Below are 13,461 nucleotides of genomic sequence, written 5' to 3' on the forward strand. Positions count from 1 at the left end.
GTTTTAATACAAGTATTGTTTGAATGTATTAAGTATATGTTTTGTGTAAGTGTGTAGTCATTTTCTTCTAACACATAAATATGAAGTATTTGTTATGAAATACGTGCTATGTGTTTATATATTGATGTTTATTTGAGATGAGTGTGGAATTGATGTTTTATATAGTTTGAAATGAGTTAAACTGTATATGTATTTTATATCTACAAATATGTTGGGTAGGACATGGGTAGATGAGATAGTTGGTGTGTGATAAAAGGATGAGTTGGATAATGAGATAAGAGGTGATATAGATCTTGAGATGATGGTGACAAGTGGAAAATGAGTGAAATCTTTACCCAAACGATGGCCCCCGTCATTCAGCAGAGTAGGGATGACAACCACAGACTATTCTAGACAGTCAGTGGAACACTATCAAGCTCACAGCTTGTAGGTGTTTGTGAACGATGTGTTCATCGGTGTACTCTAAAAACCCATTGACATGTATTGGGAGAGAAATCTCGAGAATGATATTGTCAATAAACATGATAAACTTGTTATTAGATCCGGGACTATGGATCAGGTGAAGAGATTAGTTTTAAATCAGTGAGTAGGGATCAGGTAAAGAGGAAAATTTTAGATACGAGAGTTAGATCGTGTCGTTGTGGGGATCGATGGGGTAGGATAAGAATTGTTTTTATATGGTGAAGTTATATAACTTTGTGAGTTCTATATGTATATATATATATATATATATATATATATATATATATATATATATATATATATATGTAACATTGTGGGTTGAAAACCCAATATGCTCACCAGGCTCCCAAGCCTGACCCACTCAGTTTTCTTTATATCACAGGTATCAATACGAAGACATATTTCACTGAGAGATTAAAGGAGATGTAAATCATTAGTGTAAATAAATGTAAATTCTGTTTATGCTTATGTGTCTGTATCGGAACATGACATCCCGAGATTTTGTTATATAATGAAAATACTTTTCTTTAAGAAATGCTTTGATAAATTCTTATCCTTATTTTGTTTTGGGGACAAATTCCGCAACAATTTTCTTTAAACGATTACTCTGATTTTAAAAACAAAGCATAAACAAATCGGTCTTTTCTGGCCGTGAAATTGGGGATGTCATAGAGAGAGAGAGATGTACGATGGAGTGGGGGTGGGGGTAGTGGTGGGGTGTATATTTTCTATATAGACATATTTTCTTTTATTTTGTAATTATAAAACCTTAAAAATGTGCAAAAAATGTAAAAAGGAAATTAAAAGGGCAAAAATGTCCATTCAGGTTTTCCAATGACCAAAATCACATGAATATCTTAATTTTGGGACTAAAACCACATAAAAATCTTGATTTTGGACCTTCCATTCAAGTTGAAAACTTTTTGGATCTTATCCATAATTTTTTGTAAACCACAAGGACAAAATTTGTAGTTTTTTCTAAATTATATGGAATATAGATGATATGTTTATGATTGTAGTAATGATATTTATTAAAGGGAATGACAAAAAATTTAAAAAATGATACACAAATTATCATTATTGTGTTTTTTACTAAAAACATTATCTTTATTTTGAGTTTTTAATAAATAAAGAAAAAACCTCATAAATGGTCCATGTGGTTTCCCCAGATATGAAGTTTTGTCTCCGTGGTTTAAAATCACCATAGATGGTCCTTGTGCTTTCAAAACTTTTGACGATTGGTCCTTATTGTTAACTTCGTTAAGTTTTGTCCGTTAAATGAATGACATTTTCGTCATTTCACTTCCACATTGACCATTTATGATGTTTTCTCTTATTTAAAAGAAAATGAAATAATATGCAAAGGGGATCCCACCCTATTTTTTTTTCTCTCTCTCTCTCCATTCATCCATTTATTCTCATGTTCATGTACATAAACATATAAACCACCATAATCAAATTCTTTCATAAATCATTTATTATACGGGTCGTCGTCATCATCCAATTCAATCTAAGATTTTGCCTTCTTCTTCATCACCATCCTCCCAACACCAGTATACGAATCATAAATTCCAACAAAGAACAACCATTTTCTAGGAATTAAGGGAGGAATCAAAAAATCTTCCAAAACCCCCGATGATACTGTCAATACATCCATTTCATATTTTCTCATTTTTCTTGGACCTACGTGAAGGGGAAAGAAAGGGCAGATCTTGGTTGAACGCCACTCTGCTCGCTGATCATCCTTCCTCCGTAGTACATGAAATCAATGCTCGTAACCAAATATGAAATCAAGATGTCAAAGCTAAAATCAAAGCTTAAAACCATACCAAAATAATACATGAAATCAAAATCAAAGCTTATAACCGAACCTTATAATAAAAAAACATACATGAAATTAATACCACAAAAGATTTAGGTATGTAAAGAAGCATAAGCCCTAGCCATCTAACTGTACTTTTCAAACAATTTTCAAAAATGGTCCATGTGGTTTACTAAATGTTACGAATTCAGTTCCTTTATACTTGAAAAGACAAAAACACCCTTACAGATTCAGTCCCTAACGTCTGAATACTAACAGAGTTAGTAAAAAGGGTCATCAGTGTAAGTTTTTCAAATCACAAGGACCATTTACATCAGAAAAAATTAATAGAGACTGACTTTGTGATTTTTGGGAAACCACATGGACCATTTTTGTAATTTTGTCTAATCCTTATTCTAATAAATGAATATGTTAAATCTCATATTGACAAGTGACATTATATTAGAACTCATCATTAAAATTATATGCACTTTATTATGCCACTTGTCAACATATTAATTATCAATTTCAAATTTTAAATTTTAAATTTCTCACCTTAATTACATTAAATTTTAAATGTTTTCACTTTAATTATATTAAATTAACAAAATTAGATCTAAAAATAAAATTAATACAAATTATAATACGATATAACTTCACGTATTTATTTAAATCAACGATTATAATTTTATATTATTAAAAATATATCTCTTAAGTAATAATTTATTTAAAATAATTGATTAATAATTTTGTTTTTCTAATATAAAAACTTAATTAATTTTATAACCATGGTTTTCACGGGTTATAAACCAGTAATAATAATAGTATTCAACTATAATAAAAGAAAATCCATTTTGCCACATGTCAATCTCACATGAATTTTGACACTTGTCATTTTATGATATTTTTGAAATTAAATAATATCCATATGTCAATTTCTATGTTTTTTCTAATTTTTAAAATAAAAAATTTACATAATACTTATATATGCAAAGTATTAAATGTAATAAATATGATAGTAATTCTAATTAATCCATTTATTCTTTCCTTATTTCAAAATTTTGTTTAAAAAAATACTTGATGTTTATATTTTAATATTTAATTTTTTTAATCAACCCGTGTAATACACGAGTTTTACACCTAGTAAATAAATAAATAAATAAATAAATCTACACATTTCCTTAGGGGTGAGCATTTGGACCGGCCCAGACCGAACCGGACCGGACCGGCTCTTGGACCGGACCGGTTATGGAGAATTTTGTGGACCATGTGTCCATGTCCGTGTCCGTGTCCGTGTCTAGGTCCGGGTTTTCCGGTTTTTGGACCCGTTTGGACCGGTACAACTTTAATTGCTTAGAGTATAATAAGTAATCTACATTGATGTATAATATTATAACTTGCAAAATTAATATGTTTCCGTTTCACGCCTAACTAATCTACATTGATGTATAATATTATAACTTGCAATTTCCAAAAATTAATTTTCCAAATAAAAGCAACTAACATATAAATCAAGTTCACCAACAAAAGTTAAACAATTTTAAGACAAACATACAAAAGTATTACCGTAACAACAAAAATCATAGTTTAAACTTTAAAATCAATCAAACTAACAAATTTCATAAACTCATAATCTAATCTTTCATTGGCCTCTTCCCCATATCATTGTCATTCATATGTAACATATTTAAAGCTTGTGCAATCTCTACATAAACACACATGAAAATGCTGTTAGTATTTAATAAAAAGTAATAATTGTATAAAAAAAGAGTAAAAATTGTAATTTTTTTACCCAAAGCTATATCATCAACGTTGTCAACTATCGGATTTATAAACTTTATCACCCAATATTGGGTGCATAACAAAGCTTCAATTATCAATGTCGATAAACTAGTTTAATACTCACTTACAACTCTACCACAAGTGCTAAACGCGGACTAGGAATTATAGTATAAAATAATACTAAAAAGATGAAATATTTCAGCTTTGATAGCTCTACATTGAAGGATTGTAACTCAATGAATATAATACCAAAATAAACAAAATTATAGTCTAAATTTATCTACAAATTGTAAACTAAATGTTGGAAAAAACCGTAGGTCAATCCGACTTAAAACGAATGAGTTATGGGTGTTTAAAAAACATCACAGATTATAAAATCTTGTTAAAAAGCTGAATTTTTTCAGCTTTGATAGCTCTACTTTGAAGGATTGTAACTCAGTGAATATAATACCAAAATAAACAAAATTATAGTCTAAATTTATCTACAAATTGTAAACTAAATGTTGGAAAAAACCGCATGTCAATCCGACTTAAAACGAATGAGTTATGTGTGTTTAAAAAACATCACAAAAATCTTAATCATGTCCAACCGGTTCTAAACCCGGTAAAAACCGGACCGGACCGGGAAAAAAACCGGACCGGACCGACGAGAAATCTTAGAACCGAGAACCCGTCCGGAGGTCCAGAAAAACGGTCCGGTCCGATCCACCGGTCCAAATGCTCACCCCTATATTTCCTTTATTTAAAATTTCCATCTTTTATCTTTTAAATAAACTGTGCCAAACACCCTAAATAAAAAGTAGATAGACAGGACACCTCGGGGTAATCAATACTGTCAGTGCCATTGGATCACCCTCTCGTCAAACTGTCAAACTACTCAAGCCTCTCCTCTTTGCACTCCGAAAGGACGCAGCAAGAAAATGGAGATGGAAGTAAGAGCAGTTGCAGGATTGGAAGGATGTTACGTTTCACTACCACTTCATCTGATTCAAACTCTTCAATCAACTTCTTCTTCTGGTTCTCTGTTTTCATTTCTAGCTCTCGAGCTTCGTTCAATCGCAAACAATAATGATGTCTGGTACGTTGCTTGGTCTGGTTCGGCATCCTCTAGTTCTTCTGCCATCGAGGTATTCCTCTATTCCACTCTCGTATATGTCAATTTAGTTTGGTTATAATCGCTGTGTATGCTTTTCAGAATCAAGTTGTAGGTTTAAGTTCACAACTTTAGCACTTTATGTAAGTGATTCTGAATTAGAATGCATATAAGGATCATCAGAACCGTATGATATTGTTTGGAAGATGAAATTCAAGGTTTTAAATTGGAATTGGCTCATAATTAGTTCAAATAACCTCGAATTGTGCGCTCCCATGGAGTAAGATTTCCCAAATTCGCGTGCGCAGTCTTATACTCAAAGACCTAAGTTTCTCTAACTTCATACTGTTTTTCTTTGCCTAAATGAAAACCTGATAATCTTTATGCCTCACAAAAAAACGCAGCAATATTTTCTTTAAACCATACTATGACATACTTTTGCGTTGATGTTTACGTAATCTGTTTCAAATTTATCTCTATTGTGTTGACACTTTATTTTGTGTACCTATGTAGATTGCTCAGCAATTTGCAGAATGCCTTCATCTACCAGATCATACAACTGTTCGAGTGAGAGCAATTCCTAGTCTTCCCAAAGCCAGAAGTGTGACTATTGAACCTGATACAGAGGATGATTGGGAAGTTCTAGAGCTAAATGCAGAGCATGCAGAGGCAGCCATCTTGAAGCAGGTGCTTACTCAATAGATTGTATATTTTTTCTTATTCAAACTTTAGCTCAACAATCCAACCAAGCCTAAAAATAACCTCTGCTAATCCTTATTTATAGAGTTATTTACTATGGAAATAATATATCTACTAAATCTAATACTTCAATATAAAGTGCTTATATGTGATTAGTAATATATATTATATATTATATATTAATAGCATTGAGCCATCTGTTGCTACAAGGGCTATGCTTTTTTATGATTTAGTTTCTTTAGTATTAGTGATCTTATAGTATAACTATTCTAAAAGATTCCAGACACTTAAATTAGCGTTTCATATGTGGTAATCATATTTTGTTGGTCCATATTTCACTTTTATAATAGGTGGAGTATAACACGTTTTATTTGTTTACATACTGACTTTAGGCTGGAATAGTCCATGAAGGCATGAGATTTCCTTTGTGGTTGCATGGGCACACAACCATTACATTTTCTGTAGTCTCAACTGATCCAGAGGAACCAATGGGTGAGTTGATATCTTATGTTTTCCCTCTCGATAAATATTCCCGTATCTGCTGATTTAAAGGCTTGGTTCTTATTCTATGATATGCATAATCATATGCATACAACTTTAAAATATGTTATATGTTTGTAACTTATAAAATATATGTTGTTCAGTGCAACTTGTGCCAGGGACTGAAGTATGTGTTGCTCCAAAGAGACGCAGAAAATCTGAAAACTCAGTTGTAAAGGCATTACTGCGTATCCAAGATGGAGACAGCAGATTTTTTCATAAACTTCGGGTGAAGGATACTGAGATGGGGGTGGTTCTCACTTCTGCTGTCTTTATTCATCCAGAAACAGCTAAAGTTTCTTCCCTAGATTCTCTTCAAACTATAGTTTTAGAGCAAAGGTTAGTTAAGAAGGAGAAGAAACTAAATTCAACTGCAAAGGAAGTTGACAATGTGATTCCAACTGACAAGCAGGATACCAGACAGGCTGTTGTTCGTCTTCTAATATCAGATTCAGTGGCTAAAGGACATGTCATGCTTTCTCAATCTTTACGATTTTATTTGAGAGCAGGCTTACATTCTTGTAAGTTAAGTCTTTGAAAGAAAAAGGATGACTTTTCCTTTTCTCTTATCTTTCTACATAAAGTTAGATGCAGCCATGTAATGTTGTTTTTTTATGCTTCCAGGGGTACATGTGAGGAGTTGCAATATTGTTCTACAAAAAGATCCTCTTTCATTTGTTATTTCTCCTTGTCAATTTAAGATGTATGGAAAGAAAGTCTCTGAAAGTAATGGTTTTGGAAATCTTCATGGACAAAAGAATCATCGCACAGAGAAAATGTTTCTGAAGACAAATCCAGATACCCAATATGACTTGTCTGATTGGTCAACCCATGAGAAGGTTATTGCAGCTATTTCAGATGATACATCTGGTCATCAGAATGAAGGAACTTCTGTTAGCCCCACAAGTAATAAAGGGTTATTGGTTCTTCTGCATGCATGGATTTTGTCTCAACTTGATGCCATTATGTCTTTTTCCAAAACCGAACTAAATTCAATGGTTTTGGGGAATAAGATGTTGCTTCACTTTCAGGTGAAAGGCAATGATTTACAAAAACTACATGAATCACATAATGGTTCTTTTGAAGTAAAAAAGAAAACTGGGGAATCATCAGTTGATATTATGTATGTTCTCTCGGTTTCTGAGGATTCTATGCAAGGTGGAGTAGCTTATGAGATTGAGTTTTCTGAAGGAAACAAGAAGACCATGAATAAGAAAAACTTAGATTTCTTTCTTCAGAAATTGGAAAAGGGTGATGGTTTACCTCTTCATACAGTCAAAGAAAGAATATCTAACAAGCGATCTACCTTGGACATTTCTTCCTTGAGCTGGATGGGCACAACAGCTGCTGATGTGACTAATAGTAGGTACTTTAGCTTTATATTTTCTCACTTCTAAAACATATGCTTTCCACCTTGTTTTTCTGATAATCATGAGTGATGCATATTATAAGGTGCAATGAGAAAACAGAAATAGAGTAGTCTTTTGCTTATGGGAATACTTGTTCATATATCTTAATTCTCCATATCTGGCTTTAAACTTTAATGAGGCTGTGATTGTCTGACATGCATTTGCTTCCTTTCTGCAGGGTTAATGGTGTTACTGTCACCTTCCTCTGGGATCTTCTTAAGTACTTACAATCTTCCTTTCCCTGGACATGTGTTGATTTATGGACCTCCAGTGAGTTCTCCATACTTACTCCTTCCATAAAAAAAGAAAAGAATCAACATTTTACTTTTAAGTGAGTTCTTCATACTTACTCCTTCCGTAGTAGCATTTACTTAAAGTATGCAAATATCTTGTATGTCAGGGTTCTGGGAAGACATTATTAGCCACAACTGTTGCAAAAACTATTGAAGAACATGAAAATGTCTTGGCACACATGTAGGGTATCACATGACTTCTCTAGCTACTATTGATTTATTATGACAAATTGTTTTGATGGAGGGTTACTTTTCATAGAGTGTATGTAGGTTGTTCTAAACTTGCTTCGAGTAAGTCCCAAGCTATCCATCAAGCCCTTTCTAGTTGCATATCTGAAGCCTTGGATCATGCTCCTTCCCTTGTGGTACTTGATGATCTTGATAGCATTATAGCATCACCCAATGCCTCAGAAGACAATCACTCTTCACCTTCTTCTACTTTGCTCATGGAATTTCTCATAGGCATCTTGGATGAATATGAGGTAGCATTGCATGTTTTGTGGTAGATCTATCTTATCTGAGTTTGCTAATGCTAACTAATAAATTAATATATGCCTTACAATTACCAGGTAAAGAGGAAGCATTCATGTGGAATTGGTCCCATTGCATTCATAGCATGTGTTCAGACCCTAACTAGTATTCCACAAACCTTAAGTTCCTCTGGTTAGTTGCTTTACTTGTGAAAGTAGTATGTGCTAAGTGTTTGTATACATTTATATTATGAGTTCATAATTTTTAATACTTTTGATTCCAGGCAGGTTTGACTTTCATGTCCAACTGGCTGCTCCTGCAGCTGCTGAACGTGGGGCTTTACTTAAATATGAGATTCGAAAACGTTGTTTGTCCTGTTCTGATGATGTTTTGTTGGATATAGCTTCCTCATGTGATGGATATGATGCGTATGATCTGGTATTTGGTTCTTTTTCCATATCTCCTGCATCTGCATGTATGATTACTATTAAATAAGTTTGTAAGAGAAAGTGAAAGTGGTAAAACATATGATCAACTTTTGCAGGAAATCCTGGTGGATAGGTCAGTTCATGCTGCAATTGGTCGGTTTGTGTCTCGTGGGTTGACTTTTGGGAGCGAGAAAAACCCTAATTTGACTAAGGATGATTTTTTGCAAGCGATGAAAGGATTTCTGCCTATTGCTATGCGTGATATTACTAAATCTGCTTCTGAAGAAGGACATGGAGGCTGGCAGGATGTTGGTGGTCTAATTGAAATTCGCAATTCTATCAAAGAGGTATTATAATACTGACTGTTCTTTTCTTGTAACATTATTAGCCACAACAAGTATTGAAGAACAAGTGAATAGGTTTTTTTAATAGTATTTGATATTAATTTTGGTATGTCAGATGATTGAATTACCTTCAAAGTTTCCAATGATCTTTTCACAAGCTCCTTTACGGTTGAGGTCTAATGTTCTGTTATATGGGCCCCCGGGTTGTGGTAAAACACATATTGTTGGAGCTGCTGCTGCTGCATGTTCACTACGCTTCATCTCTGTCAAAGGTCCCGAGCTGTTGAATAAATACATTGGTGCTTCTGAGCAAGCTGTAAGTCACAATCTAGTGCAGTTTTTATAAATTATAATGCATTTTTTTTACAAAGGCATAGATCAAATCACTCAAATCATCCACACACCTACACCTAATGTAATTGCAGGTACGTGATATATTTTCAAAAGCAGCAGCTGCAGCACCATGCCTCCTCTTTTTTGATGAATTTGACTCCATTGCTCCAAAAAGGGGTCATGATAACACTGGTGTGACCGATCGAGTTGTTAATCAAGTTAGTTTATTATTCTTTAAAGTTATACTCTTTGTACAAAATTTATGCTACCTTCTGACCACTATTGTAATCAAAACTTGCCAGTTTCTAACAGAGTTAGATGGTGTTGAGGTGCTGACTGGAGTATTTGTTTTTGCTGCCACCAGGTCAGTAATTCTTAGATATGACAATTGACAAATGCAGGAAATATCAACATACTTTACTCATTTTACCAATATAGGCAATGTATTTTATTTTTCACCCATAATAGCACATTTTTTAAAATAAAAGATGGACCTAACTTTTAAGTTATTAATAAATAGTTTAAATAAAATCATATTTTTTTGGATTTACAGTAGACCTGATCTACTGGATGCTGCCCTGCTGCGACCCGGAAGATTAGATCGTCTGCTTTTCTGTGATTTCCCATCACCACAAGAGAGATTGGATATTCTTAAAGTTCTTTCTAAAAAGGTAACAATCACCTATATCATGTGTATAACAATGTTTGACAGCCAAAAGGACTGAATTTTTGGATATCAGTTACCGATGGCGAATGATGTGAAGTTGGAAGGCATAGCACGAAAAACACAAGGATTTAGTGGAGCAGATCTCCAAGCTTTGTTATCAGATGCACAGCTGGCAGCTGTTCATGATCTTCTCAACAGTGAAGACGCTCACAGGCCTGGAAATAAACCGGTGATCACCAATGCACTCTTGAACTCGATTGCCTCCAGTGCAAGACCTTCAGTTTCAGAAACAGAAAAACACAGATTATACAACATTTATGGCCAGTTCTTGGATGCTAAACGATCTGCTTCTGCACAGGTCTTTCACTTACTACTACACAATTTTTGGTTGAATTATTTCAATCTTGATTTGTATACCTTTTGTTTTATGTAGTCGAGAGATGCCAAAGGGAAAAGAGCAACACTTGCATAATGAATCGCTTGCTTTGCTTTACGACCCCATATATGTGTATCAGTGTACAGGTAAAAGATTAGATTTCTTTCATTATATGAATACTTATTTTCAAATGGATTGTACCACACTTTGATAGATCATAATAAACTTTCGATTCTCATTTTTTATACAGAAAGGTAATCATAAATATCATGAGAGGCGTTGGGTTTTATAATTTTAAATCCGCATTGTGTATGTTATTAGTAAAATGAGGTAAAGGTTATTCCAATGTAGACTTGAACCTGAGACTTCACTAATATTATTGAGACTTGTTGAAACTTGAAACTGATGGTAAAATTGTATGGGGGTTTGACGTTGCAAATCAGCGGGGGGACTTAATCCTAAATGGAATTTATAAAATCTTTTGACCCATACAACTCACAATTCAGTTTTGGCCCACACGATGGTAGCCGGTGGGCTAGTGTGTTGTTGAGGTTCCAAAACTTTCTGTGGAATTAATTAAATTTACTTTTATCATTGTCAAATATTTTATAAAGCCCATAATCTACTATGTTATTTTTGAACATATGTAATATTTATAAAATTAAAATGTACTAAGCGTATAACATTAAATAATACCAACAATGACTCTTCTACCTATCCTAATGAATGACTCATGTCTTTTTTCTAGCATTCATCGTGAACACGTGTCATTTTCATATGATTTATATCATTTTTTTTATGACAAATCAACTTTCATTCAAAATTTCAAAATAAAAAATCATATCCTAATAAAAATTTCAAAATATATGGTATCTATTTTTTAAAAATCCTATTAATTCGGGTTACTTACAATTGACAATAGATTTATATCATTTTTTTTTATGACATATCAACTTTCATTCAAAATTTCAAAATAAAAAATCATATCTTAATAAAAATTTCAAAATATATGATATCTATTTTTTTAAAAATCATATTAATTCAGGGTTACTTACAATTGACAATACGCTGTATTTTTTGACAATTTTTTTTGTCTATATATTTTAAAAATACCGACCATAATTTCTATGAGTTATAATCTACTTATAAATAAAGAAATGTCATAAACAAACAATATTTTAAGAAAATTAACTAATTTAATATCTTCTTTTATTTAGTTGCAAAAAAAAGTAGTACGATGGCATCCTCCATCATGGTTGGAGAAAATAGTTATGAGATAGTATGATGATGTGTTTTTTCTTTGACACACAATAACACCAACAATGTTTGTTTTATATTTATAGACATAAAATGCTACAAACAAACAAAGTTAACAAATATAAATATGCCCGTATCATTTAAAAGAATGATAAAATGATAAAACAATTACATTTCTAGTTCAAAAAACGATAAAAATATCATATGATCCTGACGAATTTAATATTTAATATTGGAGATTAAAATGTTAATAAAAATTAATCAAAATTATTTTCTATGATAATAAATTTAAACTTATATTATTATATAAATATAACCACACATATAATTTGGTCTAAATCAAAAGGACAGGTAGTTTCTTATATTTCAAATAATCATTTCCTTGTGTTTATGATTAAGGCCTTTAAATTTTTTAATTTTGTTTTAACAGAATTTGACGAACTAAAGTATTTTAGAAGTTAAAAATTACATTATTAAATATTATATTGTTGTATTTTAATAAAATAAAGCAATAATAATAAAATTATTGCTTTATTATTAAATTAATAGATATGTGGTTCTTGATATAATACTTTTAATAAAAATAACATTTGATGTTATAGAATGTGTGCAAGTAACCGATTTACATGGATCTTGAAAAAGAAGACCCAAATCGAACCAGCCTAAGACCGAGAAATGGTTTTGATATGGATCAATGGTCTTGGGTAGGTCATCGTATTCAGTTATCCATCGGTCTTTAATCAATTTAAATCTATTCAAGATAGTCCCAATTGAAAACCATTTTCAACAAAGCTGATTCAAAATCGATATCAGAATACCGGTCCATGTTAGTCTAAAATTCTAGCAAAAAACATGAGTAAACTAAATTTTATATAAGAAAAATGACTAATAAAGAAACACTTGAGAATCAAGGTTACCAAAAGGACCTTGGAAATATTTTAGAGCTTTTTCTTATTTTCAATCATTTTGCATTCCTTTAAATAACTTTAAGTTCTATTTTCTATCGATGTAAATGTGATATGTTTCACACCAAGTTTACATTTCCATCTTTCACTTGTAAGCTCCTATAAAGGCATTGTTTTTTGGGTTTGCAACTTCTACTTGTAAATTTGCTATGAATATGTTGTGTTGAATAGCCGATAAATTAATATATAGATTAGAGGAGATCGTCAATCACCTCATCCAAAATATCAAGTCACAAACCATTGAAAATAGTATTCTCTAGTAAGTTATTGATGACTTGGAAGAAGAAAAAAAAATAGAGATAGAGAGGAAGGGGAGGAAGAGAGAGAAATTTTTTTTAGCCCTTCCGTAAAGTTGTTCACACTACTACCAACTCATTTCTATGAGGATGTCCACCGGTGACTTGGTTCCCACATCATCTCACGGGTTAAGTCACGGATCCATTTTATATGTTTTAGTGATATTTTTTGTTTAAAAGAAATATGAACATTTTTGTTGTTAGATATGTAATGAAAGTTTTGAACATTTGAGTGTCTAACATTA

The 13,461-nt window shown here is 32.2% G+C and overlaps 1 protein-coding gene across 1 annotated transcript; it reads left to right on the top strand.

The window, feature by feature from the left end:
* Positions 1-4,861: 4,861 nt before the first annotated feature.
* On the top strand, positions 4,862-11,192 carry PEX1 (peroxisome 1). Its single transcript, XM_079035269.1, has 18 exons — positions 4,862-5,172; positions 5,652-5,825; positions 6,230-6,329; positions 6,482-6,898; positions 7,002-7,739; positions 7,965-8,056; positions 8,187-8,260; positions 8,339-8,561; positions 8,649-8,742; positions 8,834-8,988; positions 9,095-9,325; positions 9,438-9,638; positions 9,748-9,873; positions 9,958-10,019; positions 10,209-10,326; positions 10,396-10,680; positions 10,756-10,844; positions 10,949-11,192. Exons 1-17 carry the CDS (start codon positions 4,966-4,968, stop codon positions 10,792-10,794), a joined length of 3,336 nt encoding a protein of 1,111 aa, XP_078891395.1. The 5' UTR covers positions 4,862-4,965; the 3' UTR covers positions 10,795-10,844; positions 10,949-11,192.
* The last annotated feature ends 2,269 nt before the right edge of the window (positions 11,193-13,461 follow it).

This window comes from Lactuca serriola, chromosome 1, assembly GCF_051521515.1.
Source record: "Lactuca serriola cultivar US96UC23 chromosome 1, Lser_US96UC23_V15, whole genome shotgun sequence".
NCBI lineage: Eukaryota > Viridiplantae > Streptophyta > Magnoliopsida > Asterales > Asteraceae > Lactuca > Lactuca serriola.